General features: G+C 45.0%; 2 protein-coding genes across 14 annotated transcripts in view; one reads left to right on the top strand and one right to left on the bottom strand.

Moving 5' to 3' along the window:
• NPAT (nuclear protein, coactivator of histone transcription) overlaps nucleotides 1–10573 on the bottom strand; it is a 38670-nt gene extending 28097 nt beyond the window's left edge. For 2 of the 5 annotated variants that reach the window (XM_090029623.1, XM_090029630.1), the window contains exons 1-3: nucleotides 10419–10573; nucleotides 7002–7120; nucleotides 1317–1377 (exon numbers count right to left, since the gene is read on the bottom strand). In XM_090029623.1, coding sequence (XP_089885749.1) covers nucleotides 1317–1377; nucleotides 7002–7120; nucleotides 10419–10455 — 217 coding nt within the window. In that variant the 5' untranslated portion in view covers nucleotides 10456–10573. Of the gene's footprint in view, nucleotides 1–1316; nucleotides 1378–1949; nucleotides 2051–6346; nucleotides 6412–7001; nucleotides 7122–10418 lie in introns of those variants that run through there. The other 3 variants (XM_090029638.1, XM_090029649.1, XM_090029659.1) reach the window with 3 other exon arrangements.
• A 70-nt stretch (nucleotides 10574–10643) lies between these two features.
• The window catches only part of ATM (ATM serine/threonine kinase), a 111443-nt gene continuing 96766 nt past the window's right edge, over nucleotides 10644–25320 (top strand). The window contains exons 1-6 of one of the 9 annotated variants that reach the window (XM_090029565.1): nucleotides 10644–10790; nucleotides 11882–11977; nucleotides 20502–20606; nucleotides 20693–20805; nucleotides 21255–21400; nucleotides 23425–23589. In XM_090029565.1, the coding sequence (XP_089885691.1) occupies nucleotides 20535–20606; nucleotides 20693–20805; nucleotides 21255–21400; nucleotides 23425–23589 (496 nt within the window). In that variant the 5' untranslated portion in view covers nucleotides 10644–10790; nucleotides 11882–11977; nucleotides 20502–20534. Of the gene's footprint in view, nucleotides 10870–11881; nucleotides 11978–15842; nucleotides 15862–20501; nucleotides 20607–20692; nucleotides 20806–21254; nucleotides 21401–23424; nucleotides 23590–25320 lie in introns of those variants that run through there. The other 8 variants (XM_090029574.1, XM_090029557.1, XM_090029548.1 and 5 more) reach the window with 8 other exon arrangements.

The raw sequence follows: 25320 nt of genomic DNA, 5'->3' as shown, positions 1-25320 counted from the left end.
ACCATTTTTATACTCACTAGCCAGAAAATCACTTTATTAACTCAGGTAAGCTCAGTAACATTCAGTTCATGTCACCTTCCTCAGATTTATACAGATACCGCCTCCCTTTATAACATTCCACAAATACATACTGTTGTTATTCAATTCAGATAAGGTATTTTTCCCCATTCATCGTGGGAAAAAACAGAGCCTCATCTTAGACTCGAGTATCATATCTGGGAGCTGGGAGAAATGGCTGTGCAGGCAGCCCAGCTGAGGCAAGACACAGATTCCTGCTTTCAGCTGACACCCCCCCCACCCCTCTTCTGGCAAGGAAGGAGGATTCTGCACACGGTCTTTGAGGTCTTCAGCTAGCCAGGCTTCCCTGCACAGTGGGTCCCCATAGTCCGCAGGTGGAATGGTGGACTCTTAGTTGTGGCAGGCAGGCATGTGCCCCAGATTTGCTTCTGCCACAGGTTGCAGAGAGCAAGAGTGCTGGAAGCCCGGCTCTGCACCATGCAGATTTCTTCTTCCCTGCCCTGGCTCCTCTTCTCCTGCCTCCCCTGATGGCCAAAAGCTGGCTAACCCTCTACCTGCCCCTGCTTCCCCATCCTTAACCTTGTCCTAGCCCCTGTTTTCCCCACCACTTACCCCCACCTCTGTTTTCCTCATTGCATGCCTCCCTGATGCTGTTTTACTGCCACAGCAGCAGGAGCGAAACATTTAAGATGACCCTGCAAAAATTAGATTCTAGACATTCTAGACAAAATTACAACTTATCTAGAACCTAATTATTGGGAGTTGTCTTAAATTCAAACTCGTATTGGGTAAAATACAGTATATTTTACAGTTATATTTCTTAAGCATAACTAAAACAAAATTTACAGACATACCTAAGCATGGCAGCTCTTAACATGTGCAAGAGCTTAACTACATGTGCAGATTTCTCAAGAACACCAGAAGGACCATCTATCAACAGTGAACAAAACTAGACCAAATACAGGGCCTCAGCTGCTTATGAAATAATAACATATTCCCACCTTTATCTTTGCTATCCACACAAAAAGTTAGTTTTGATTCTCAAAAAAACCTCAAGGAAACATAGGAGGGGAAGCTATATTTCACACACCAGAAATTCCTTCCCTTGTTATTCTTTATATATCAACAATATAGCTAATTATTTGAATCATGATGGGATTTTCAAGATTTTAAACTAAACTGGGACTGTGCAAAGTATAAACACAGAAAGAGAAACCATCTTCCTTAAAGAGCTCACAATTTAAAGAGATACCAAGAAAGAAGTGCTATTCAAGAGATGGCCGATGCTGCATACTAACCTTTTGTTTTCATAGCTACATACTCATTAAGAATGGTTGTCAAGTTTTTTCCAAACAAAGACTGAAAAAACAAGAGAGATCAGTGTTAGAATCTTTGGCAGTAAACTACCTGTCACAATTCTGTTACATTACTTTAACACAGGGGTATAAAAAATGCTTGAATTAGCTGTCCAGATCTGGACTGCAGGGCTTCTTGCAGACCCACCTATTGATCTGGCCTTCAGGGCAGCTGCTAGAGCTACTGTGCTAACAAATAAAGGGTTAATGCTGCTGTGGTTGACTACCCTGCTGCTGACTCACATGCTGAGCAGGAATCGTAAACTTGAAATTCTGAGATTAAGAAGGGAATGGCACTAACTCCCGAGTGTCAGCCATGTTGGCACAGCAGCTCTGGGATATAAGACAAGCTTTGCTGTTGAATTTGGTTGTTGAAGTCTAGCTACAATGAACAAACAAGAAGAAAGGAAGCACAATGTGTTGCTAAGCAAACAAACTTCAGGAAGCCTGGCGACTGAAGTGGGATTTTTAAAAACTGCATCATATACCTGAAAATTTTACCCTACCCATTGTACCATGCTTTAGATGACAAAAAGTCAGTTTGAGCTACTTGTCATATTTGACACTGAAACATACCTACGGTCCTGTATGCTTTTAAAAAACACTTTAGTGAATTACAAAGAATGCGAGTTGCACTGAGATTTGATCTTCTGGCATGTTCTGATATTATTTATACTCTGAAACAGGAAAAAATAAAAATGAAAATGATAAAAGTAATTTGCTTTTAATAGGGGTTTCCAAACTTTAATAGCTTAGTCTTTTACTTTTCCTTACATTCTTGCAGACTACTGCTGAATTCAGATCTTAAGTTGAGGGAGCCACAGGCAGCTCAACTTAATAACTGATTAAATCTCTCTAAAAAGATAAAATTTTTAGCTTGGTTTTGAATTGGTGGGTCAGAACAATATCAGAAATACAAGATTTCTGTCAACCTAGAATAGGGGTTGGCAACTTTTAAGAACAGCAGGCAACACGTTGATTTGTATGCTGCTGCAGCCTACCAATCCCCTCTGAAGGACCCCCTTCTGCAGTTCACCAGCCCTTTCTGCTCTGTACTGAGGGCTTTCCTATTCCTGCAGTTTCCACTTACTCTTGCCACCAAGGGATGCTGATTTCCATTGCTAGTGGTGATAGAAAGCATGAAATTTGGCAGCAAGAGTAAGCAGAAGCTGCAGTACCGAGGTGACAGAGCAGGGGCAGGTACCTAGTGGATGTTGTGGAGGGGATCAGTGGCATATGGAAGAGGAATGCATGGTGCAGGGCAGAGAAGCTGCCCTATGTTGCTTATCCAAGCTAGAATATTGTGGATAATGTCCCAGCATTTATAGTTTGCAATGGCATATTAGAAAAATTAAATGCAAGTTGGAAGAAAGTGAATATATGACTACTAAATATCAATATCTATGTACAGCAACATCCAAAGTTCTAGCTTGGAATGCTAGAATCAAACCTCAGTTCACTTTCATGACAAAAACAGGTCACTAAAGTAAGAGAACAAACATACTGTTTATGTATGGAAACTTGTTATTGATAAAATAATGTTTCATAGTTGGTAGGGTCTGAAGGGACCTGAGCAGATCATGAAGTCTGACCCCCTGCCATGGGCAGGAAAGAATGCTGGGGTCAAATGACCCCGGCTAGGTGTCTATCTAGCCCCCTTTTGAAGACCCTCAGGGTAGGAGTGAGCATCACTTCCCTTGGAAGTTGGTTCCAGATTCTAGCCGCTCTGACTGTGAAGTAGTGCCTCCTGATACCTAGCTTCAAAATGTACTTTGTAATTAAACACAATGACTCTTAGAAAAAGTAGCTGTTGAAGAATGAGGAGCATAAGACAACAAGCTTCTTTCTCAATCGCTAAATCCAGGTCCCTTCACTCACAGGCAATCGTGTCATACAGGTCTACAAAAGTGGTCTACAGAAACTATCCACTGTGCACTACCCCACATTTTTCACAAAACAGCCTGTCATAACAGACAGAAGGCTTCAGCTCTTTAGAGTAAAACAGAAGACACACACCCTATAATGTGCTACAAGAAGAGAGTAAAAAGAGAATGCTCTATCAGTGCCTTGGGCCCATTCATTTATAGGGAATGTCAGGCAAATTATGCCTAGCGGATACTAGAGGGCAGTCCATGCCCTACAATACAAAGAAAAGCCATCCCTCCCAAGGCTTTTCCAACCTGATTTGTGGTGGGAAATCCTTTTTAACCCCAAACCTGTTGATCCATTTAACTTGAGAGAATTGGTAAGATGCATTAGCTTGGCATCTTGTAAGTTTTTAATATCAGTAGGGGCACATCCCAAAGCGTTTCCTACCCTTAGCCATCGCCAACAGCCAGATGAAAAGGAGAAATATCGCTCTTTTTTTCTTGCATCCCCCACCCCAAACAAAATATGGACCTGGCAAAATACAGAAAAGGTGTTTTCTGAATTATGGCCATATACAGCAGAGGCAGAGGCTAACTGTCAGCTCATTCACCCTCCCTTTCCTACTCAAGGAAAAGCTACAGTTCTAACCCTTGCACAACTGAATTGTAAGCAGTTCTTACAATTGTAAACAGAAACCACTGAAGTCTAGACTCCATGAGCGGATCCTGAATTTTGATAAGCTAAAAAGAGAATACCACAGGTGGTATTCTCTTCTGTCCTACCAGTGAGCGGACGTGAAGACGACATGAGACCCGCATCAGAAAGGTCAACCTGCGGCTTCGGGAATGGTGTCTCAAGGCGGGCTTCGGCTTCCTAGACAACAACTCACACATCAAGACGAGACATGCTTGGGTGGGATGGCCTTCACCTTTCCCCCAAAGATAAGCGTGTGTTCTCTTCTAGGTTGGCTGATGCCGTCTGGTGGGCTTTAAACTAGGCTCATCGGGGAAAGGGAAAACAAGGGCGGCGGAAGCTTTGGACCACTAAACCAAGCATCACCCACAGGAACAGCCCTGCTTAGACCAACGACGACTGGAACAAATACCCAGGTATGCAACAGGGGCCTGGGTAATACTGAGATTAGGCGGCTAGTGCATGCATCTACAGGAGGCCTCAAATGCCTCTACACTAATACTTGTAGTATGGGGAATAAGCAGGAGGAATTCACCCTCCTGCTAGCTAACACCAACCCAGACATAGTGGGGCTCACTGAAACGTAGTGGGACCCAACACATAACTGGGTGGTGAATATCAAGGGCTATAGGCTGTGCAGGAGTGATAGGACAGGTGGGGTGTGGCACTCTACTTCAAGAAGAAATACACATCCTCACAGAGTGGCACTGGGTCACAGGAGGGGCACACTGAAGTGCTCTGGGTTAGAATACAGGGAAGTCGAGAGGAAAGGGACTTAATGGTGAGGGTCTACTACAGACCACCTAACCAAGGGGAAGAGCTAGACCGGGAATTCTTAAGTCAGCTCATGGAGGTAGTTAAGTCAAAGGATGTGGTCATCCTAGGTGACCTGAACTTTCCAGACATCTGCTGGGAAGAGAAGTCAGCCAGGTCTGACTGCTCACGTAGGTTCTTAGCTGAGATACAGGACCTCCATCTAACCCAAGAGGTGCACAGCCGCACCAGGGGAGATGCCTTGTTGGATCTGGTCCTGGCCACGGGCGACAACCTGATGAGTGGGGTGCGGGTGCTTGACCACCTGGGTGACAGTGATCATCGCCTGCTGGAATTCACCATCCAGTGCAAAGTGGCAAAGGCCTGCAGCAAGACAACAGCCCTAGATTTCAGGATGGTGGATTTCAATGAGGTAAGGAGAATAGTTGGGCAGAGACTGAGGTCGTGGGGGGGAGGAGAGTCACGTGTCCAGGAAGAGTGGTCGTTCCTTAAGGAGACAATTGAGCCCAAAGGGATGTAATCCCAACGCGGATCAAAGGGGCAAAAGTCCCCATGGCTCACCAAAAGCATACGGGATCGTCTCCTAGCTAAAAACGACGCATACACCCAATGGAAGGATGGGGCCATCACCAGGGAGGACTATATCTCGGTTGCTCAGGGCTGTAGGGCAGCAGTCAGGAAGGTCAAGGTGGAGATGGAACTGGGACTAGCTACCCAGATCAAGGACAACAAGAAGTCCTTTTTTAAATACATAGGGGGTAAAAAGAAGATACCAGGTAACGTGGGGCCTCTGCAGAACACATTAGGAAATCTGGTCATCCCACCAGACAGCAAAGCTAACCTATTTAACAATTTCTTTGCCTCCATTTTTCTGAGCAGGGACCAGGTCACCCCCCACTGGGACCCCCGTAGGTCCCAGGGGAGACACACCCAGGCCTAGGGTCAGTGAGGACCTAGTCAGGGAACTTCTGGAGGGACTGGACGTATTTAAATCAGCAGGTCTTGACCATCTCCACCCCAGAGTGCTGAGGAAATTAGCAGATGTCATAGCGGGACCCCTGGCATGGCTTTACGAGCACTCGTGGTGCTCTGGTGTGGTGCCAGAGGACTGGAATGGGGCCAATGTGGTTCCCATTTTCAAAGAAGGGAGGAAGGAGGACCCAAGAAACTATAGGCCAGTCAGTCTTACCTTGGTCCTAAGTAAGGTTTTTGAGAGAGTTATCCTGGCGCATGTTTGCAAGGGGCCAGCATGGGAGGTTATGCTTAGGGGCAACCAACATGGGTTCATTAGAGGCAGTTCCTGTCAGACCAACCTGGTGGCCTTCTATGACCAGGTCACAAAATCCTTAGACGCAGGTGTAGCACCGGACGTAGTCTTTCTGGACTTTACGAAAGCCTTTTACACTGTCTCTCACCCCAGTAGTAAGGAGCTACTGTGCAGTAGCTTGCTGCTTCTGTGCAGTAGTATAAAATAACCATGTGGTGACGGGACTGCGCAGTAACACTGATTACTGGACAGTCATTTCGTACTTGGTTAAGCAAGTACGAAATGACTGTGCAGTAACAACTGCACAGTTGGCTACTCACGTAGATGTGGCCACTGAGAATCAGGAGTTGTTACCCACTCTGCAGTTTACCTGGAACCCCCAAGAGATTCCCAAAGGTTACTTCCTGCAAGGTGCAACAGTCAGTTGAAGAGAATCTATACAAGCAGAAAAATCATTCTGTAATTACAGCAAACAGATTTCTTCCCCTTGCCCATATTCATTTCAACTGCATCTTTTAAATCTTGAGACAAGACTCCTATCCCAAACAGAAAACTTGGTTATGTTCTCAATCAAGAGCTTGCAGCAGGGATGTCATCTTGACCAGGTATCTAATCAGGTACAAGTGATTTAATTGTCTGAATAACTATAGTACTTAACTCCTGGAAATATGTATCAAAGGCAATATTCCTTGCTTACAATAACGAAATATACGTAATTGTACATTATGAATGCCGCTCACTTATTTTATTCTTAGATTTGTAAAGCTGTCAATGTCTGTGTCAATGTCTAATGTTTGTTATATTAAGAATGTAGGAAAAGACAGCTGTTCATATACAACCCCTTATGCAGGGTACCAAAAAAAGGTTACTTGGTCATACTGTTTAAATGTCTTGAACACTGCAGATGTTACACCCACTCTGAAATCATAGAATTCTGTGCAAACTTAAATAAATTATTTTAGAAGGGTTATTTTGGACTGTACTAGGGTTCAACTCTATCTCGTGTGCTTCAGATATAAACTTACCAATAAACAAGCTGGAACAGACCCATCCTCCGTACAGTGCTCTGCATATTCTTTTAAATCTGAGCTTTCCAATATAAACTCACGACAAGTAGCTGAAAGTTTTTCTTGTTGTAAATATCCTGCAGTAAATAAGACAAAGGTATGTGTGATTTGATTCACTTTTTTACAAGGTACACTTGCTAGGTGTCAATGCACTGATACAATTATGTAGTATAATACAGTAAACTTACGGTGTAATCATCTAAGCACTCAAGTGACCAATACTCAAGAAAACACATGAGTTGCATTATGTTTTGAAAGAATAGCTACCTTTCTACACATCTCTCCAGTAGTTATGTCACACAGCCTCACTGACACCATGCCACATGTACATAAATAACTCTTCAACTAAGAAATGATCAGCATTGTTTAATGAAACCATTTGTGTGCACAGTACCCTAACAACCAAAAAATAGAGGTCCTGCCTCAAGTGACTAAGTCAAATGTGAGCTGAATATTCCAGTTTTAAAATAAAAACGGTACTCTGCAGTAAACTTTAAAAGACATTGCCATACAATAACCAAGTGTTTGTGTGCATGTTCTGAAGTTACAAACCAGGAAAACAAATGTAATATAAAAATATTTTACATGATTTCTTTCTCTCAAAAAATGACATTATAGATATTTATACACATGGGAAAAGCAACACATGTCCATGTTATAACTTTGCTTTTAGTAGGTGAATCAGCTATAACTTAGGCACTCCTACAACTCAGACCTTCTCACCAGCCTTAATATGATATATACAGAAAATCTAACTCCTTCCACCTTCCAAAAGTCTCAATCCAATGATATTTTAATATTTTATATTACCATTCAAGTACCCCAGGTACCAAACAGAAAGGAAAAAAATCTATTTGAATGAATGATTCTAGACCACTGAGCCATAAAAGTTAGTATGGCACGTTGTTTATTTTATGCTGAAGATGGCTGGCCCCTGGTGATTTGGCCACTCTGGTTTTAAATGTCTCTTGTGGGATTCCACTACCAAACATGTTAACTCCAAATTATCACATAGAAAATAGTATTCTTTGAACTGACAAAGAGATAGGACCCAAAACTTTTTCCTCTATGTTCACAATAGTGTTCAGTATCTGATGCAATGAAAGCCAAAAAACACCCGAAAAACTCTATTAACTGTTCAATGCTGTGCCTTACAGAAGTTTAAGTTAAGCATGTCCCAAAAGTGATTAACTGGTAATGTAACACATAACAATCATTTTTTTAAGTTTTGCGAATGTGTTCTGTGGGTCAAAGAAAGTAGAACCATATCTTCTATCTCTGACTTAAAACAGTTAAGGATTTATATGCTATGCATGTAGACAAATTACAAAAGCAAGCACTAAGAAGTTAGGAAATGCCAAAGCTAAGGTTGCCTGTAAAATATTACTTTGATCCCTAGTGTGCATGGATTATGCATTCCTATTTCATTCCATGATCAGAAAACATTTTTCTATAGACCCCTGTATTTCACACAGGATGACCAGCACTTTGCATTTGTAGCTATTTAGTGTTCATCATGCCATGCCCTGTGCCTTATTTACTGAATCCAAAAGCAGTCCCAAGGGGCAATAATTTATTTGCAATAGTGTTGGGGTGATTTTGTAGCTGTGATGGTCCAGGAAAAATGAGAGAAGCAAAGATTTTTGTGGGTGGTATCTTTTATTGGACCAGCTGTATAGTTGGAAGGGATATGGAGATTTAGGAACCACGGTACCCGTTTTTGTCAAGTCTTCCTCACATACAACCCACAAAAATCCTAATTTCCTTGCAGAATTTTCTCCAGTGCTTTTGCTGTTTCATTTTAGTTTTTCTCCAAATATTAATAAGTTTATTTTCACAGCATCACAGGGTAACAGCCAGGTAGCAATGAGATGCTAGATGAGTACAGACTCTTGAGATCATTGATTAATAGCTTGTAAGTTTTATTTTTTAATATAACCAAAGCAATACATTTCCCTTCCACAACTCAACTCTCTGAAACAGTCGCGGCATTTCAAACGGGACTTCAGAAATGGTCCCGCTGGAGGTAAACACACCTTTTGGGAAAACTGAGCCTGAGTATTTGACCAAATCATGAGCAACAGAAAATAAGATCTACTACAGTTTTAATTAAGTCTCATTACATGAGCTGCTTACAACGCCTCCTTTCATTTGAAACCTACGGTTTTTCCAATTCCTGACCCCTCATTCTTATATTGAAAAAGTTAAAAGGCTCTGTCAGAAATGCATCAATGAACTCAGCAATCCCTGAAAATAACTGTTTTAAAGTGACCCCCCCCTTCTACTGTTATGCTAACTCACAATCATGCATCCAGAATATTGGTATAGAGGAAAAAGCCATCAGGGCTCATGGTAGAGGTGATCTCTTTTAGTCCAACAAGATTTTCGCAAAACCTGACACATGGAAGATATCAAATTTCAGCCGATTTTGAAATGAAATCTTCATATTTTCCCCAAAGAGGAGGCAACTGTGACCACCTGAAACCTGAGATACTGCTCCTGCTTTTGTTCAAGCTAATTTGCATCATCACAGAGCCTCACAAGAGAGGTGAGAGACTCTTCACCAGCTAAGACCTACCTGCCTGCCCAGAGGAGTTTTTCACCTGACTCCTCTGTGAAATCCTATAAAATATGAACTTTCATTTCTACCCAGGAGAATGTCTACAATCTTTTCTCCAATGCCTGATGAAGGGTGTTTGTGCCCAAAAGGTTGCAATGAAAGAATTTTTTGGGGGGGGGAAAATCTTGTTGGTCTAATAAAAGATATCACCTCTATCACGAGCCCTGAACCCCACAATCATGTTTTTCAAGTTGCAGGCTCCCAGCCTGTGGTAGGAGGGGGTTCTCTCAGGCTGGTCTTCCAGTTCACAGGTAAACACACAATCAGCCTGGCAGCCAGAGTGATGCTGTGGGGGGTGGGGTGGCAAGCCAAAATTATGAGAGAAAAGCAGATTTCTTGGGGGAGGGACGATCATTCATTGGACCAACTGCAAGGTGGAGACAGAGCCAAAAAGTCTGTGGGGGACGGCAGCCTCAGTCACGTCACCTGCCGCCCGAAGAAGCGGATTTGCCGTGTTTGGCCAGCTCTGTCCCAGTGGCGCAGCCGGAGTGCTGCACCCCTCCCCCCCGCGTCGCCCCCTGGCGGCCCGCGCACCAGCGGCTCGTTTCTATTGCCCCCTTTATTCTCCTCAGACACCAAGAAACAACGCGGGCGGGTCCCGGCGTCGCCACAGGCTCCCCACGGGGCCAAAGCGCCGCGAGGCCGTAGGGAGCCGGGGCGGGGCGGGGCGGGTCTCTGGGCTGAGGCCGCGCCGCAGAGGCGCTGCAGGGGCACACACGGGCCGCGCTGAGGGAGCCTCGCCTCGCTTCACTCACCCAGCACCAGGCGGGCCACGTCAGAAGGCAGCAGCATGGCCCCGGCGGGCGGCGACCCTTGCACCTCAGCCGCCCCGCGCACCACACGCAGAGCGCGGAAACGCCACCCGTGCAGCCCGCCCCGCCCCTTCCGCCGGAAGTCTCCGTTGCACAACCGCTTCCGGCACCGCCCCATCCCTCCCCTCCGCTGGTGCCGCGAGGCAGGTGCAGTGCGCATGCGCACGGGGCTGCCGCGGTAACGGCCCACGGCGGCGCGCGGCAGCGGTGGGCCTAGATTGAGATTGCACTCGTACGGCCGGGTCGCTCATCAGTGCGGAGGGGCCCTCGCGCTCCTCACGGCCGCACGGCGCCGCAGCTTGACGGCTTGAGCGGGTGCGAGGCCGGGCAGGGTTTGATGAGCTGGTTTGGCGGGTGCGTTAGCAGTTCTTCCTGGCAGCGGCTCGGGCTTTGTGTAAGTCGAGCCAGGGAGGCCTCCTGTGGCACGTGCGTGCGGCACTGGCGGAGCGGGCACAGGAGTCAGGCAGTGCAGGAGGAGGCAGGGTAGGGAGCAGAAAGCAGAGCAGAAGATGGGGGTGGGAGCACACAGGGAAGGAGGCAGAAAGCAGAGCAGCAGGTCAGGTGGGGAGCATGGGGCAAGGAGCAGAAAGAGCAGCTAGCCAGTTCCCCGGGGAGGGTGTTTCGCTGAGGGGAGGGTGTGGTGTTCATTTGTCACTTCTGCCAAAAAACTCCGTCCCCCACTGAAATGGAGGGTATTGACAGGTAAATTCTGGCAGTTAAAGAGGTGTTTCTAAATTTGGCTTGTTGACAGCAGTGTTTTTAAGCTGAACACAAATATTTACATGATTTTGAAAACTTTCCAATAATAATCATTGTTTTCGGCTTTCTCCAGAACCTTGAACAAAAATAGACAAGGGGCAGACATGAAATGGGACTAGTGCTTTTTCGGCTAGGGACAGATGTTACATATAAACTGGTTTAAGTGATCAGAAACTGGATTAAACCTGTAACAGAACAGACATTCAGGGCACATAAACCAGTTTGAAAAAAACATGGTTGAGTGTAGACTCAACTACAGACTTAACTGATCAGACTTAACTGACTTAACTGAACAAATCAGACTTATCTGATTTGGCTCAAACCAGTTTATGCAATGTCTGTCTGTCTGTTTAATCTCAAAGGAATACAAAAAATTAACTATCAGCACAAAATGAGGGAAAACTCAGATTTTACATAATTATTTTATTTTGTTTTTTGCTAAGTGGTCTGAGGTGATGCATGTGACAACAAATGTGCTTATGCTTACAATCTGTTGCTTAAGTTGGCCAGGAGGACAAATGATCTGGGAGCACAAATGACGTTGTGGTCAATTCTCTCTTTGTAAGGCAAGCAGGGGCCATCGTGCCCTGGAAGTGCATGTGGCTGGGACCAGGGTGTTGATGTGAAGCCTTTGAATTCTTTGACAGCAGGTGAATGTTCTGGGAGGAGGCCTGCTATCAAGAGATGGGATCCACCTGACCAGAACTGGAAAGCGCACCTTTGGGCATCGTCTGGCCAACGCAGTAAGGAGGGCTTTAAACTAGATTAAAGGGGGAAGGTGGAACAAAAGAGCCAAACAGTGCTGAGGGGAAGACACGAGAGAGTCACAGGACAGCAACAAATGGTGCAAAAGGGAAGCGGATAGGTCAAAATGCAAAATACTGAAGGGGGTTACCCTTTGTTTTGAAATGATAGGGTTGGGGAAAGAAGGTAGTGGCCTTCTATGTCAAAAACATACGCTTGTTACTGGACTCAGTAGGAAGAAGATAGCAGAGCATAATGCATTTGGGTGAAGAGGAAAGGTGAAAGATGCAGCACTGATATAATGGTGTAGGCCACAAAATCAGGAAGAGAAGGTGTCTCCAAAAGCTATGGGATGGTACAGATGGGAAACTTCATTTTTTCGACATCTGCTGGAAGAACAATACAGCGAAACACAAAATGTCAAGCCAATTCCTAACTTGTGTGGAAGACAATTTTCTGTTCCAGAAAGTAGAGGATACAACTAGGGGATCATCTGTCTTGGATCTTGTCTTGACCAATGGGAAAGAACAGGTAGAGGATGTGAAGGTGATGGGCAACTTGGGAGGAAGTGATCACAATCTGATATAATTCTAGGTCCTGAGATGAGGAAAGCATGATGTCAGCAAAACTAGGATGCTAGATTTCAAACAGGTATATTTCACCCAACTTGGGGAGCAAATAGGCACGGTTCCTTGGAAAGATAGCCTGAAGAAGAAAGGCACCCAGGAGGGCTGAGAGCTTTTAAAGTGCACAGCATTGGAAGCCCAACAAAAAACTGCTCTGACATGATGAAAGCACAAGAAGAATGACAGACCAATGTGAAAGCACAAGGAGATTCTAGGACGCCTCCAGTGCAGAAGGAAAGCATACAGGCTATGGAAAACTAGACAGGTCACCTAAAAAGCTTATTGGGAAGTAGTAAGAACCTACAGGGACAGAATCAGGAAGGCAAAGATAAAGCATGAGCTGCACCTGGTGAGGGAGGTGAAAAACAGCAAAAAGGTTCTATAAGTATTTGGGCTATACAAGAAAGGTCAAGAAAGCTGTAGGCCTACTGTTAAGTAATGGGGAGGGAGGCACTCTAAGCAGAAGATGTAAAGAAGGTTGAGTTACTCAATGCTTGTTTGCTTTAGACTTCATAAAAAAAATTTAAGCTGCAGCCAGACGCCTGATAAAGAGTATTGGGTCTGAATGAATTCAACGCCATAGAGCCTAATAAACATCATCCCAGGGTATTAAAGAAATTGACCGAGGAGATTTTGGTCCCCTTAGCAATAATATTTATAAAGTTAGGGGTGGGGTGGGTGAGGTAGCAAAGGACCAGAAAAGAGGCAAGAACAGAGGGCATGGGAAACCACAGTGTAATTAGTCTCACCTCAATACCTGGGGAATTAGTGGAACATGTCCTAAGAAAGTCCACTTGCAAGCGTCTAGAGGAAAAAAGGTTGATCACAAGCAGTCAGCATGGATTTACTTGCTCTCCTCTTTTGACAATGTAACTCTGTGGGTGGATGAAGGGAATGCTGTTGCTATAGTGAACGTCGGCAGTGCTTTTGACCAGGTCCTGTATGACCATCTCGTAAACAAATTGGAGAAATGTGGCCTGGACAAAACTACTGTAAGGTGGATGGGCAACTGGCTCAATAACCACAAGCAAAGGGTAATTATGATAGAATCATAGAAGTAGGGTCGGAAGGGACCTTGTAGATCTTCAAGTCCGACCCCCCGCCTGGGCGGGAGAAAAAACTGGACTCAAATGAGTCCAGGCAGGTAGGCATCAAGCCTCTTCTTAAAGATCCCCAGGATAGGAGGCAGCATCACTTCCCTTGGAAGTTGGTTCCAGCTCCTAGCCGCCCTAACTGTGAAGTAGTTCTTACAGGTGTCTAATCTAAACCTACTCTCCAATAATTTGTGTCCATTATTCCTTTTCATGCCAGGGGGCACTAGGGGAAACAGTGTCTCCCCCAAACCCTTCTGGTCCCCCCTAGTGAGTTTATAGACAGTCACCAGGTTCCCCCTCAGCCTTCTCTTGTGAAGGCTGAACAGGTTTAGTTCCGCAGTCTCTCATTGTAGGGTCTGCCCTGTTGTCCCCGGACCATGTGGGTGGCCCTCCTCTGGACCCTCTCAATGTTGTCCACATCCCTCCTGAAGTGGGGCGCACAGAACTGGACACAGTACTCCAGCTGTGGCCTGACCAGTGTTGCATAGAAGGGGAGGATCACCTCCCTGTCCCTGCTAGAGATGCACCTGTGGCTGCAAGACAAGGTCCGGTTAGCCCTGCCAACCGTGACCTCTCATTGTCAGTCCATGTTCATCTTGGAGTCAATAATGACTCCAAGATCCCTTTCTGCCTCCGTGCTCCCAAGAAGGGAGTTTCCCATTCTATACGTGTGCTACTGGTTCTACTGCCCAAGTGCAGCACCCTGCACTCAGTATTGAAACGCATCCTGTTTATGTTAGCCCACTCCTGTAACCTATCCAGATCTTGTTGCAATCTTTCCCTCTCTACTAGCGTGCTCACCTCACCCCAAATTTTAGTATCATCAGCAAATTTAAAGAGGTTGCATTTCACCCCATCGTCCAAATTGCTGATGAAGAAATTAAACAGCGCAGGCCCGAGGACCGAGCCCTGGGGGACTCTGCTGCCCACTTCGCCCCCAGGTGGAATATGACCTGTCCACCACCACCCTCTGAGTACGACCATTGAGCCAATCTGCAATCCATCTGACTGTGTAGGCATCAGTGCTACAGTTGCCTAGTTTTTTAATGAGGATGGGGTGGGAGACGGTGTTAAAGGCCTTGCTGAAGCCTAGAAAGACTACGTCCACAGTGACACCTGCATCCATTGCCTTTGTGACCTGATCGTAAAAGGCAATCAGGTTGGTCTGACATGACCTGCCCCTAATGAAACCGTGCTGGTTGCCCTTGAGCATCGTCCCTGAAGCCAGCCTATCACAGATGTGCTCCTTGAGGATCTTCTCAAAGAGTTTCCCTAGGATTGAGGTAAGACTGACGGGCCTGTAGTTGCCCGGGTCCTCTCTCTCCCCTTTTTTGAAGGTGGGGACCACGTTAGCTATCTTCCAGTCATCTGGCACCTGGCCCGAGCACCACAAGCCCTCGTAAAGCCGTGCCAAGGGCCCTGCAATAACCCCAGCTAGCTCCCTCAACACTCTGGGGAGGACAGCATCTGGACCCGCTGACTTGAGTACGTCCAGCCCCTCCAGAAGCTCTGTAACCGGTCCTCCCCAACCTGAGGTCTGGAGGCGTTCCCCTTGAGTCTGTCTGGCATCACAGCAGGGGAGTCCCGGTCCCTGCCCAAGAAAACGGAGGTGAAGAATTGGTTAAAGAGTTCCGCTTTCTCCTCTGGCGCAACCACCAGATTGCCCAGTGTACTTTGCAGGGGCCCCACATTTCCCGGTGCCTTCTTCATCTTCCCTATATGTCTGAAAAAGGACTTTTTATTATCTTTGATCTTGGACGCTAGTCCTAGCTCTATGTCTGCCTTATTATAAATGGATCTGTGTCAAAATGGCAGGAGGTTTTGAGTGGAGTCCCATGGGGGTCTGTCCTGGGGTCAGTGCTGTTCAACCTGTTTAATAATAATTTGGATGTTAGCATAGAAAGCTTCTTCAGCAAGTTTGTAGTTGACATGAAACTGAGAAGGATTGCAAACATGTTGGAGGATGGGATTGTAATTCAGAAGGATCTTGACAGGTTGGAAAGCTGGCCTGAAGCTAACAGGATGATGTTCAGTACTGACAAATGCAAGGTGATATACCTTGGGAAGAACAATCAAAAATACAAAATTGGTGACCCCTGGCTATATGGCAGCTCTATGGAAAAGAACCTGGGACCCTTTGTAGTCCTGTTATCTAGATTACAGGTAAGACTACTGATGAAAGAGGCAGACACAGGTCTATAGCCCAACCTTTTATTTGCTTGCACCTTAAAACATGAAAACAAACATTTATCCCAAAGTCTGTCTGGCTACATGCAACAGCACAACATAGATTTCTCATGTATACTGGCTGGGGAGACTCAAGGTAGAAGGAGGGTGGCCCACAGATTAGCAGCAGGTCTTGAATTTACTGAATTTTCCAAATTTCCCTCCAGCCTATGTCCAGTATTTATAAATGGCTGGTTTTAATATTCTAATAAATGATCTCTGATTGGTTTTATTTACATTTCTCTGTTTTAGAGGTGTCATATATTGGATTGGCACCAGTTAAAAGGAAAATTAACATTATCAGCTGTCGGTTTTTTGTGGGGCAGATGTAGTCTATAATGTGCCTTCTGGACAGGTGTCTGGATGTTGTGTGCATGCATGCAGCCATAGCATGTACATGGCCAGGAATGCAGCTGGGTGTCATGGAGAGCAGTGCTCTGTAGGTAAGTCTGTTGAGGGGAAGGGATGTTTGGGGAAAGATTGAGGCCCTCACAGTGAGGGAGGGACTGGGGCAGGGGTTGAGGGTGCTGCCCAGCCAGGGCAGTGAATGGGACCTGGGGCAGGGGGTAGGACGGAGCCACAGGCAGCTTGTTTAGGGGGTGCAGGGGAAGATGGAGGGGGGGTGGCTCCCCACCTCTATGTGCACCTCCAGGGGAAGCATGGGGTGCATGTGTCCCCCCAGATTTGTGCATGAGGCAAGGGTGGGTGCAGGTTGCCTGCTGCAAACTCTGGGTTTTCCGCTCTGCTGCCTTTGCTCTGGGAGATGCACGCTGGCTGTGTACCCCTTGCCCATATGGCAACAGTAGCAGCAGCAAGTTGTGCCTTCCACTGCTGGGCTGGCAAGGGACGTGCAGCCACTGCACAGCTCTCAGGGCAAAGACAGCAAGGCGAGAGCCCCAGGCCCACAGTGGGCAGCCCACATCTGCCCTAATTGCACTCAGCTCTGGTTAGAAGCATCCCAATGCTTATGATGGCAGCACTTAAAATGGTGATGGCAGCACTTGAACGAAAGCTCATTTGACGACCTTTAGTTCAAGCATCCCCACCACCATTTTTAAGCTCTGGAACACTGATTCTCCTGGACAAGCCATCTGCGGCTCTTTCCTGCTCCCTGCCCCAGCCATAGAGTCCCATCTACTGCCCTGGCTGGGCAGCATCCCCAGCCCCTACCCTACTCCCTCCTTCACTGTAAATCCTGTAAATTCCTGTAAATCGGTTATCAGATCGGTATCGGCCAGTATGCCTAGTGAATAATCGGCTGTTGGTATCAGCCCAGAAAATCTTTATCAGTGCACCCCTACTTTGTTTCACTGAAACTTTTAGAACTGAACTGAACCAAATCTTTTGTGGACTTGGAAGGTGTAAGTTAGTTGGGATTTAAATCTCTGGGTTTCTTATTTCTTTGCCTTCCCCATTGTGGAATCCTGTTCTTAGTTCTTCTTTCCCTTTATGGTCTTCTCTGACAAGGATGTTTTGTGTTTTACACATTATCTAAGCATTTTAACAAAAATATATCTATTGTAGCAAAATAACATATAATACATTTGGTTACAGCAATCATTACTACTACTATTTTAAGGTAAAGCTATGATATAGTGTATATGTACTACTTAATGTATTCTATTCCCTTACCTTCTTTCAGGCCTTATGCTTTGTTTAATTATGTTTGATGGTTTTCTTTACTTCCTGACCAAGTTAGTTGTCACATCTATAAAGGTTCACACTGAAGTCACTAAGAAATAGGCTTTGGGCATCCAACACTTACAGCTTAGCTTAGGCCCTTTGAAAATGGCTATGGCTGGCAACAGACCATGATCTCAGTACGAGTCTACAGTGTGATGCAACTGCACAAAAGGCAGTGCAGTTTTGGAAAGCATCAATAGAAATATTAGGTGCAAGGCATGGGAAGTGGTTGTGTCTAGGGCTGGTTAGGCCTCATCTAAAGTACTGGGTTCCACATTTGAAAAAAAAAGACCTGGAGAAGTTATAGAGGATACAGAGATGGGCAAGAAGAATAACCAAGGGTTTGGAAAGCAAGTCATATGAGGAAAAGATGACTGAAGGAAATAGGCATGTTCAGTTTGTGGAAAAGGTGCTTAATAGGGGATGTGATAGCAGTCTTCAAATACTTGAAGGGCTGCCATACAGAAGAGGGAGAATGCCTCTTCTGTCTTGCCGCAGAGTGCAGGATACAAACCAATGACTTGAAGTTGCAGTAAAGTAGGTTTAGATTGGATACAAGGAAAAATGTCTTCACTGTTAGAACACTGAGGCAGCAATGTAAACTGCGTAGGGAAGTTGTGGATTCTCAGTTGCTGGAGGTGTTCATGAACGGTTGGACAACTACTGGTCAGGGATGATCTAGGTTATGTTGCCTCAGCTACTAAACCAGACTCTGCACTCTGACTGCGCTCCATAACCAGGCTTCCTGTGTCCTGTCCCACTTAGTTGTCCCTTCTCAATGCTAGTCATCTATCTAGTTTAGTAACCACATACAAGGGACATGTATAACCATTTTTCCTTGTCTGGGTTTCCCCTAAATATGGGTCACTTTCAAATCTCTCCTTATTCTGAGGAGAATCAGTCTTACCAGTCAGTCTTACCTTGGTCCTTGGGAAGACCTTTGAGAAAGTTATCAAGGAGCACTTCTGCAAGGGCCCAGCTGGAGAGGTAATGCTCAGGTGCAACCACCATGGGTTCATTGAGGGCAGGTTCTGCCTGACTAACCTGGTTTCTTTTTATGATCAGGCCACAAAGTCCCTGGATGAGGGTGTTGGGGTGGATGTCATCTTCCTGGACTTTAAGAAGGCCTTTGACACGGTTTCCCACCACATTCTCTTAAAAAAACTAGGTGACTGCGGCATTGATGCCTACACAGTCAGATGGGTGGCAAATTGGCTAGATGGTCTCACCCAGAGGGTGGTGGGGGATGGATCATTTTCGACCTGGATGGATGTGGGTAGTGGAGTCCCCCAAGGCTCGGTCCTAGGGCCTGCACTGTTCAACATCTTTATCAGCGATCTGGCTGTTGGTGTGGAATGCACGCTGTCCAAATTTGCTGATGACACCAAGTTGTGGGGCAAGGTGGGCCCACTGGAGGGGAGGGACAGAATCCAGCTAGATCTAGACAGGTTACAGAGGTGGGCAGATGAGAACAGGATGGAATTCAACGCAGACAAGTACAGGATACTGCAGCTAGGGAGAAGGAACCAGAAACACACCTGTAGGCTGGGGAACACCCTTCTTGTCAACAGGGTGGCAGAAAAAATCTTAGAGTCATTGCTGATTCCAGGATGAACATGAACCACCAATGTGAGGAAGCAGTCAGTAAGGCTAACCTCACCTCGGTGTGCATCTACAGATGCATCACAAGCAGGTCCAGGGAGGTGATCCTTCCCCTCTATGTAGCATTGGTCAGGCCACAGTTGGAGTACTGTGTCCAAGTCTGGGTGCCGCACTTCAAGAGGGATGTGGCTAGCATTGAGAGGGTCCAGAGGAGGGCCACTCTCATGCTCAAGGGGTGGTGGGGCAGGCCCTACAAAGAGAAGCTAAAGGGCCTGAACCTATTCAGCCTCCACAAGAGGAGGCTGAGAGGGGATCTGGTGGCCATTTATGAACTCACCAATGGGGACCAGCGGGAATTGAGGGAGGCTCTGTTTCCCCGGTACCACCCAGGGTTATTAGGAATAACGGCCAGAAATCATTAGAAAAGGTTCAGGCTGGACATCAGGAGACATTACTTTACAGTTAGGGCTGCCAAGCTCTGGAATGGGCTCCCAAGTGAGGTGGTACTTTCTCCTACTTCAGGGTCTTCAAGAGGAGTCTGGACAGATATTTGGCTGGGGTGATATGACCCTGGCACTCATTCCTGCCTTGGGCAGGGTGTTGGACCTGATGATCTGTTTAGGTCCCTAAGCACTATGATACTAGGAGTCAAATGCATAGAACACAAATCCCCGAATACCAAGATTTCCTGCAGATCCTGTCTTTGAGGTAGAAAACAGGGGGGGGCTCAGACCATTTCCTGCAGGGACTGAGCCCCCCAATCCTAGTTCACAGAGGGGAGCAGGGCTTCAGATGCACCTTTGACAGCCAGTACCTCCTTCTCAATGTTTAGATTCACCCCATATAGAGTCCTCCATATAGAGTCCTTAATTTTCCATAGCATGTCACGTTCAACTTCTTCTCCATGTAAAGTTAATGGGTGCCACGTATTACATGGAGGAAATGTTGAGTGACTGAGGCTTGCTAGTTGTTTTTATTTGGTGTGGGGGTGCTACTGGCTTAGTTATATTCTCAGCAAGATACTTTTTGTGATCCTGTCCTGAAATCAGAACCAGGTGACATTACAATGAAATAAAGTATAACAATGTGTGCCAGGTAGATGGCCGGAATATGATAATAAACTGAAACACCAGGAACACGTAAAAAAGGAAAAAGAAACTCTTTGTTTTGCAAGTTGGAAATGATTACCTTTTATGATGCATATTCCATTCTGTGAGCTTATTGATTGAGTTCTTAAGTCAAGCAGTTAAGTTATTTTATAATTATAATACTGTCTTTCTTTGCATTTACAGATGCAAGGTATACATCTGTTTTTAAGCTGAACCATGAGTCTTGTACTACATGATCTGCTTGTTTGCTGCCATCAACTTGAAAAAGATAAAGTTACAGAGCGAAGGGTAATTCATTTCAGTACGAGTGTCAGACTGTTTATGTAAAGCAATGGAATGAATACATAATACCTTTTTTTCTGATGCATTTTCAGAAAGAAATTGAAAAGTTCAAACGACTTATCCGTGATTCTGAAACAATTCAGCAGCTGGATCGGAATTCTGATTCTAAACAAGGAAAACAACTTAACTGGGATGCTGTTTTTAGGTACTTTTGTGTCCGTAGTGCCTTCATTTGTTCTCTTTCCAAATTGTGATTTGCTCCATACAGAGCAGTACTATATTGTTACATAGTGTAGCAGGTCAACACCACCACTTTTGTACATCTGAAAATTAGAATCAGGAACTTATTTGTCTGCTTATTAAAAAAAAAAAGGAAAAGATGAACTGTAAATTGTCTTTAAAAGTATATCAATATATTTCACAAAAAGGTTAACTGCTTTGGTGCATTATTGATCAATTTTAGTGGATGCTAAGGGATGTCTATGTTTTAAAACTACCAGAGTAGGGGCAGTGTGGGCTGGTGGGTGGTGGCAATCCAGCCCCAGCCTGCCTCCTCCCCCGTCCCCGCCGCCCATCATTCTTGACCAACAATTGGCTAGTTTTATCATAATCAAGAATCTGCATAGCTTATGTGATTTTTTTGTATTTGAAAAGATTTCTGCAGACATACATCCAGAAAGAAATGGAGAACCTCAGGCTGGCAAAACCAAATGTGTCCGTCTCAACACAAAGTTCCAGACAGAAAAAGATGCAAGAGATGGGAAGTTTAGTCAAATACTTCATCAGATGTGCCAATAAAAGTTAGTAACATTATATCTAAGTACAAGTCTTGATGTTTTAACATTTTACTCTCAGGATTGAATTCTTGATCTAAACCAGATGACGTACATTTTTAATGTATACAGTGACCATGCTTGTGAATTATTATATTTCTTGAATATCTTAGTAAACATTTTCAGATGCCCGAAGAATTTGCTGATCAAAATTGTCATTTAAAATAGCAGTCTTATGTCCTCTGGTTTTGGGATTTAGCATAGTGTTTATGTTGCTACTAATTTGTTTGCATCTTTGAGGTGCCTAGTAGGGCTGTGCAAAGCTTTGGTAGCCAATTTGATTTGGAGGAGATTCAGCCCGATTCGGTGGCCAAATGTCCAAAACCAAATCAAATCAAGAGACCAGTTAAAAGCTCTAAATTGAATCAGAAGCCTCTGAATTGATCTGGAAAAATTCCATGCTGCTTTGGATATTTGGCCATAGACTAAATAGGCAGCAGCCCTCATCATGCTGGACTCAGCTGCTTCCAGTTGGTGGTGGGAGGAGGGGCCAGGGCTGGGATAAGCTGCCAAGCCGGGGCGGGACTTGGGGGGGCGGGGGCAGCACGCGGCAGTGCTGGAAGCAGAGGCTATGCCCTGCTGCCGCTTGCCCAGGTGGGGCAGGAGCGCATTGCAGGTGCAGTTCACTCTGGGCAGAAGAGGGCATAGCCCCTACTCTCAGCGCTGCAAGTGGCATCAGCGCCACACCCTGGCTGAGCAAGCAGTGCCCGCACCCCGGCTGGGCAAGCGGCACCCGTGCCCCAGCTGGGCACAGGTCTTGGGTCACGGGGCGTGGGATGTCTGTAACACTGTCACTGCTTGCCCTGCCGGGGTGGGGGAGCAAGTGCTGCCTCTGTTTGCCCAGCTGGGGGGGGAGGGTGCCAGATGCTGGCACAGCAGTGGTGGGAGTGGGGGCTATTCCCTGCTGCCACATGCCCCCTTGCAAATGGAGTGAAGGGAGGAGGACAGAAGGGAAGTGGCAGCAGGGCATAGTGCCTCCCTGCCCCCCTCCCCAAGTCCCATGCCCCCTCTGTCCTGGCTGGTCAGATTGTCCCAGCCCCAATCCCTCCCTCCTCCATGCCCCTTTTTTCCACCCACCACAACAGATTTACCAGCTGGAGGCAGCTGTGTCCAGCATGGTGAGGACTGCTGCTTATTTAGTCTATGGCTGATTCTCCAAAGTGGCACTGAATCTTCAGATCCAATTTGGCCAAATCAAATCAGGACAGTGATTTGAATCTCTGAATTGAATTGCAGTTCCTCTGAACTGGCCAGATCTGAAGAGAACACTTGCCACTTCACACAGGCCCAGTGCCCAGAACTAATCACATTATTTTAGGTACAGTCACATCAGAACCTTGTGAAAGGTGACTCTATCACTTTCCTTCAAAATAATCCTATTTGCATTTTTGTGATTGAGTTCATTACCACCCCTATAGGTCTTTCAGCTTTACTTCTCTCCAGATTTCTTCCTACCATTACATGTTTCAGTTTCTTTTCCTCTGTGTATTAATATGCATCTTTTCCAGTTAAATATCTCTCTAATTTCATTCTAATGTTTCTAACTACTTGGAATTCTTTTGTATTACTTTTCTGTTTTTAATATTCACAATGTCTCACATTTAGTGTCCTCTGTAAATGTAGCCAACATGTGTCTTATCCTCTTTCTTTCAGATCATCATCTAATACGTTATTAGAAAGATGTTCTTTAAACACAACGAAATTAAGTCAGTTTGAAATTGTAACTTAATATGTCAGGTAAAAATGGTGTATTAGGCCTGGGTTATTTTGGCTGTTTTCAAAAACACTGCAAGTCACAAGTTGCAATGATAAGACTTAAAATATGTATGGTTGCCAGAAGAGCACAGTTGAGAGAGAGGATATTGCTTCTCCTAAATAAATATGGAATTGTTCAAAGTTCGTTAATCAGTTTGTTAACTCCAAACTTCACTTCATTATACAGTCTTCAGTTTAAAAAAAGCTCATTTGTACCTCTGGTATTTTCTGTATAGGAGCACCCCGATTGAAATGTCAAGAGCTTCTAAATTATATCATCAAAATTATGAAAGATGCATCAAGCTGTGCTGTTTATGGAACTGACTGTAGTAGCATGCTACTAAAGGATGTTCTTTCAGAGAGAAAATATTGGTGTGAAATGTCACCATTACAGTGGTCTGGTTAGTATATATTACTCCTAAGTCTGTATACAATATATATTTCCTACCATAAAAATGCATGCTTGGTGGTGGTTTATTTGTAGTGCTTCTGGTACTGTACAGACACAGCATGTCAGATGGCCCCTAACCCAAATAGACAACATAGACAAAAGGCGTGTGATATTCCTGTAGCAAATGTGTCAGGTAGCTGTGCTTATTTAGTCTGACTTGGGGCAATGCAGGCTGGGGAGCCCCCATGATTCCGCTTGCAGATGTGTGCCTTGGGAATCCCTTACAGGGATCCCAAATTGGCACATGGTAGCATAATACATGTACAACTGGAGTTCCCTTCAGAGTTTTCTGGGTGCATATATGCAAGCTTGGGGCACCTGGGCCCATTGTCTCTCACAACTGGGTCCCTGAAGCCCAGGGAGCAGCAGGGGCTCAGCCCTAAAGGACAGTGCTTGCAGTGATGTCTGGAAATGCCAGTGAAGTGGATCAGTTATGCTAGGGCATCCAACTCCAAAAACAACTCCTGTTAATAGTCTTAATGTACATTTGTATCTGGGATATTACTGAGAAATATTACTTGTATTTTGGAAGGTCCCAAGCAGTATTGGAGCCCCACTCTTATGCTCTGTACAAATGTTTTAACAAGGCAGGACCTGAAGAATTTATAGTTTGATGCAAAAAACTGAGGAAGCATTGGGAAATGGGGTGCGACCTACAAACTGTATTCAGGGTTCAAGTATGCACATGGTTTCTTAGTTACTTTTTTGTGGCATGGTTTTGCCTCTAGGACAGGTAACATGAAATACAGAAAAGAGGGACACCATCTAAATAAGTAAAATATGTATGCACAACACTTGAATTTCGATTTAATACATGACTGCCCCCCCCAGTCATTAGTCAGATTCATTAAAAGCATCACATCCTGAGGAAGGATGAGATGATGAGGAAGTTTGCCTCACAGAACTGTTCAGGGCTGGATTGCATGCATAAATATGAAAAGAAATTGTAGAACAAATTGCACTAACTCCAAATAAAGTGCCTTGGGATTGGAGATTTCATGCTCATGAAAATAGCATGAAGAAAATACTGTGGTAGAGATTTCATCCCAATGCTCTCGTCTTGTATCTATTAATATAACCATACAAATATATCTAATTTTTAGCCCTACTGAAAAATGAACTTGCAATTTTTACATGAACATTAGCAGAAAAATTCAGTATTACTGAATAGCTCAGTATTGTTTTCTAGGTAGACTTGATAACACTATCTATTATTAAGGTTCTTTTTCACTTCCCATTATAAGTCATTTTGTATTAAGTTTAACTTAGGCAAACTTAAACCACCCAGTCTGCAGTTTTTCATGGTAAGTGCTTGTATCAGGTTTCTGTGGTTTTCTTTTTTTCTTTTTTAAGCCTTTTTGGGGAACATGACGGAAACAGGTTGTTTGGCTTTTATTAAAAATACCTGGAAACCATTCTCTGAACTGGTTTGGTGCCTCTGTGTTTTGAATCAGGACTTGGGTATACCATATTTACTCAATTATAAGATGATTCCCCCCCCCACCCCCTTCCAATTCAACATGGGGGAAATCAAGCCTTGTTCTATGATCGCATACAACTTACCTAAAACCAGAAATTGCACATAGCCAGCCAGGAGTGGGTGCCTCAGCTCCCCTCAGCATGCAGGGCTTCTGGCTGGCCAGTGCAGGATCACTTCAACCTGCCAGCGTGTGCCTAGATG

The sequence above is a fragment of the Crocodylus siamensis genome, chromosome 1, assembly GCF_052110815.1.
Source record: "Crocodylus siamensis isolate JL-2025a chromosome 1, ASM5211081v1, whole genome shotgun sequence".
Lineage (NCBI taxonomy): Eukaryota > Metazoa > Chordata > Crocodylia > Crocodylidae > Crocodylus > Crocodylus siamensis.
This window is presented reverse-complemented; position numbering and strand designations above follow the sequence as displayed.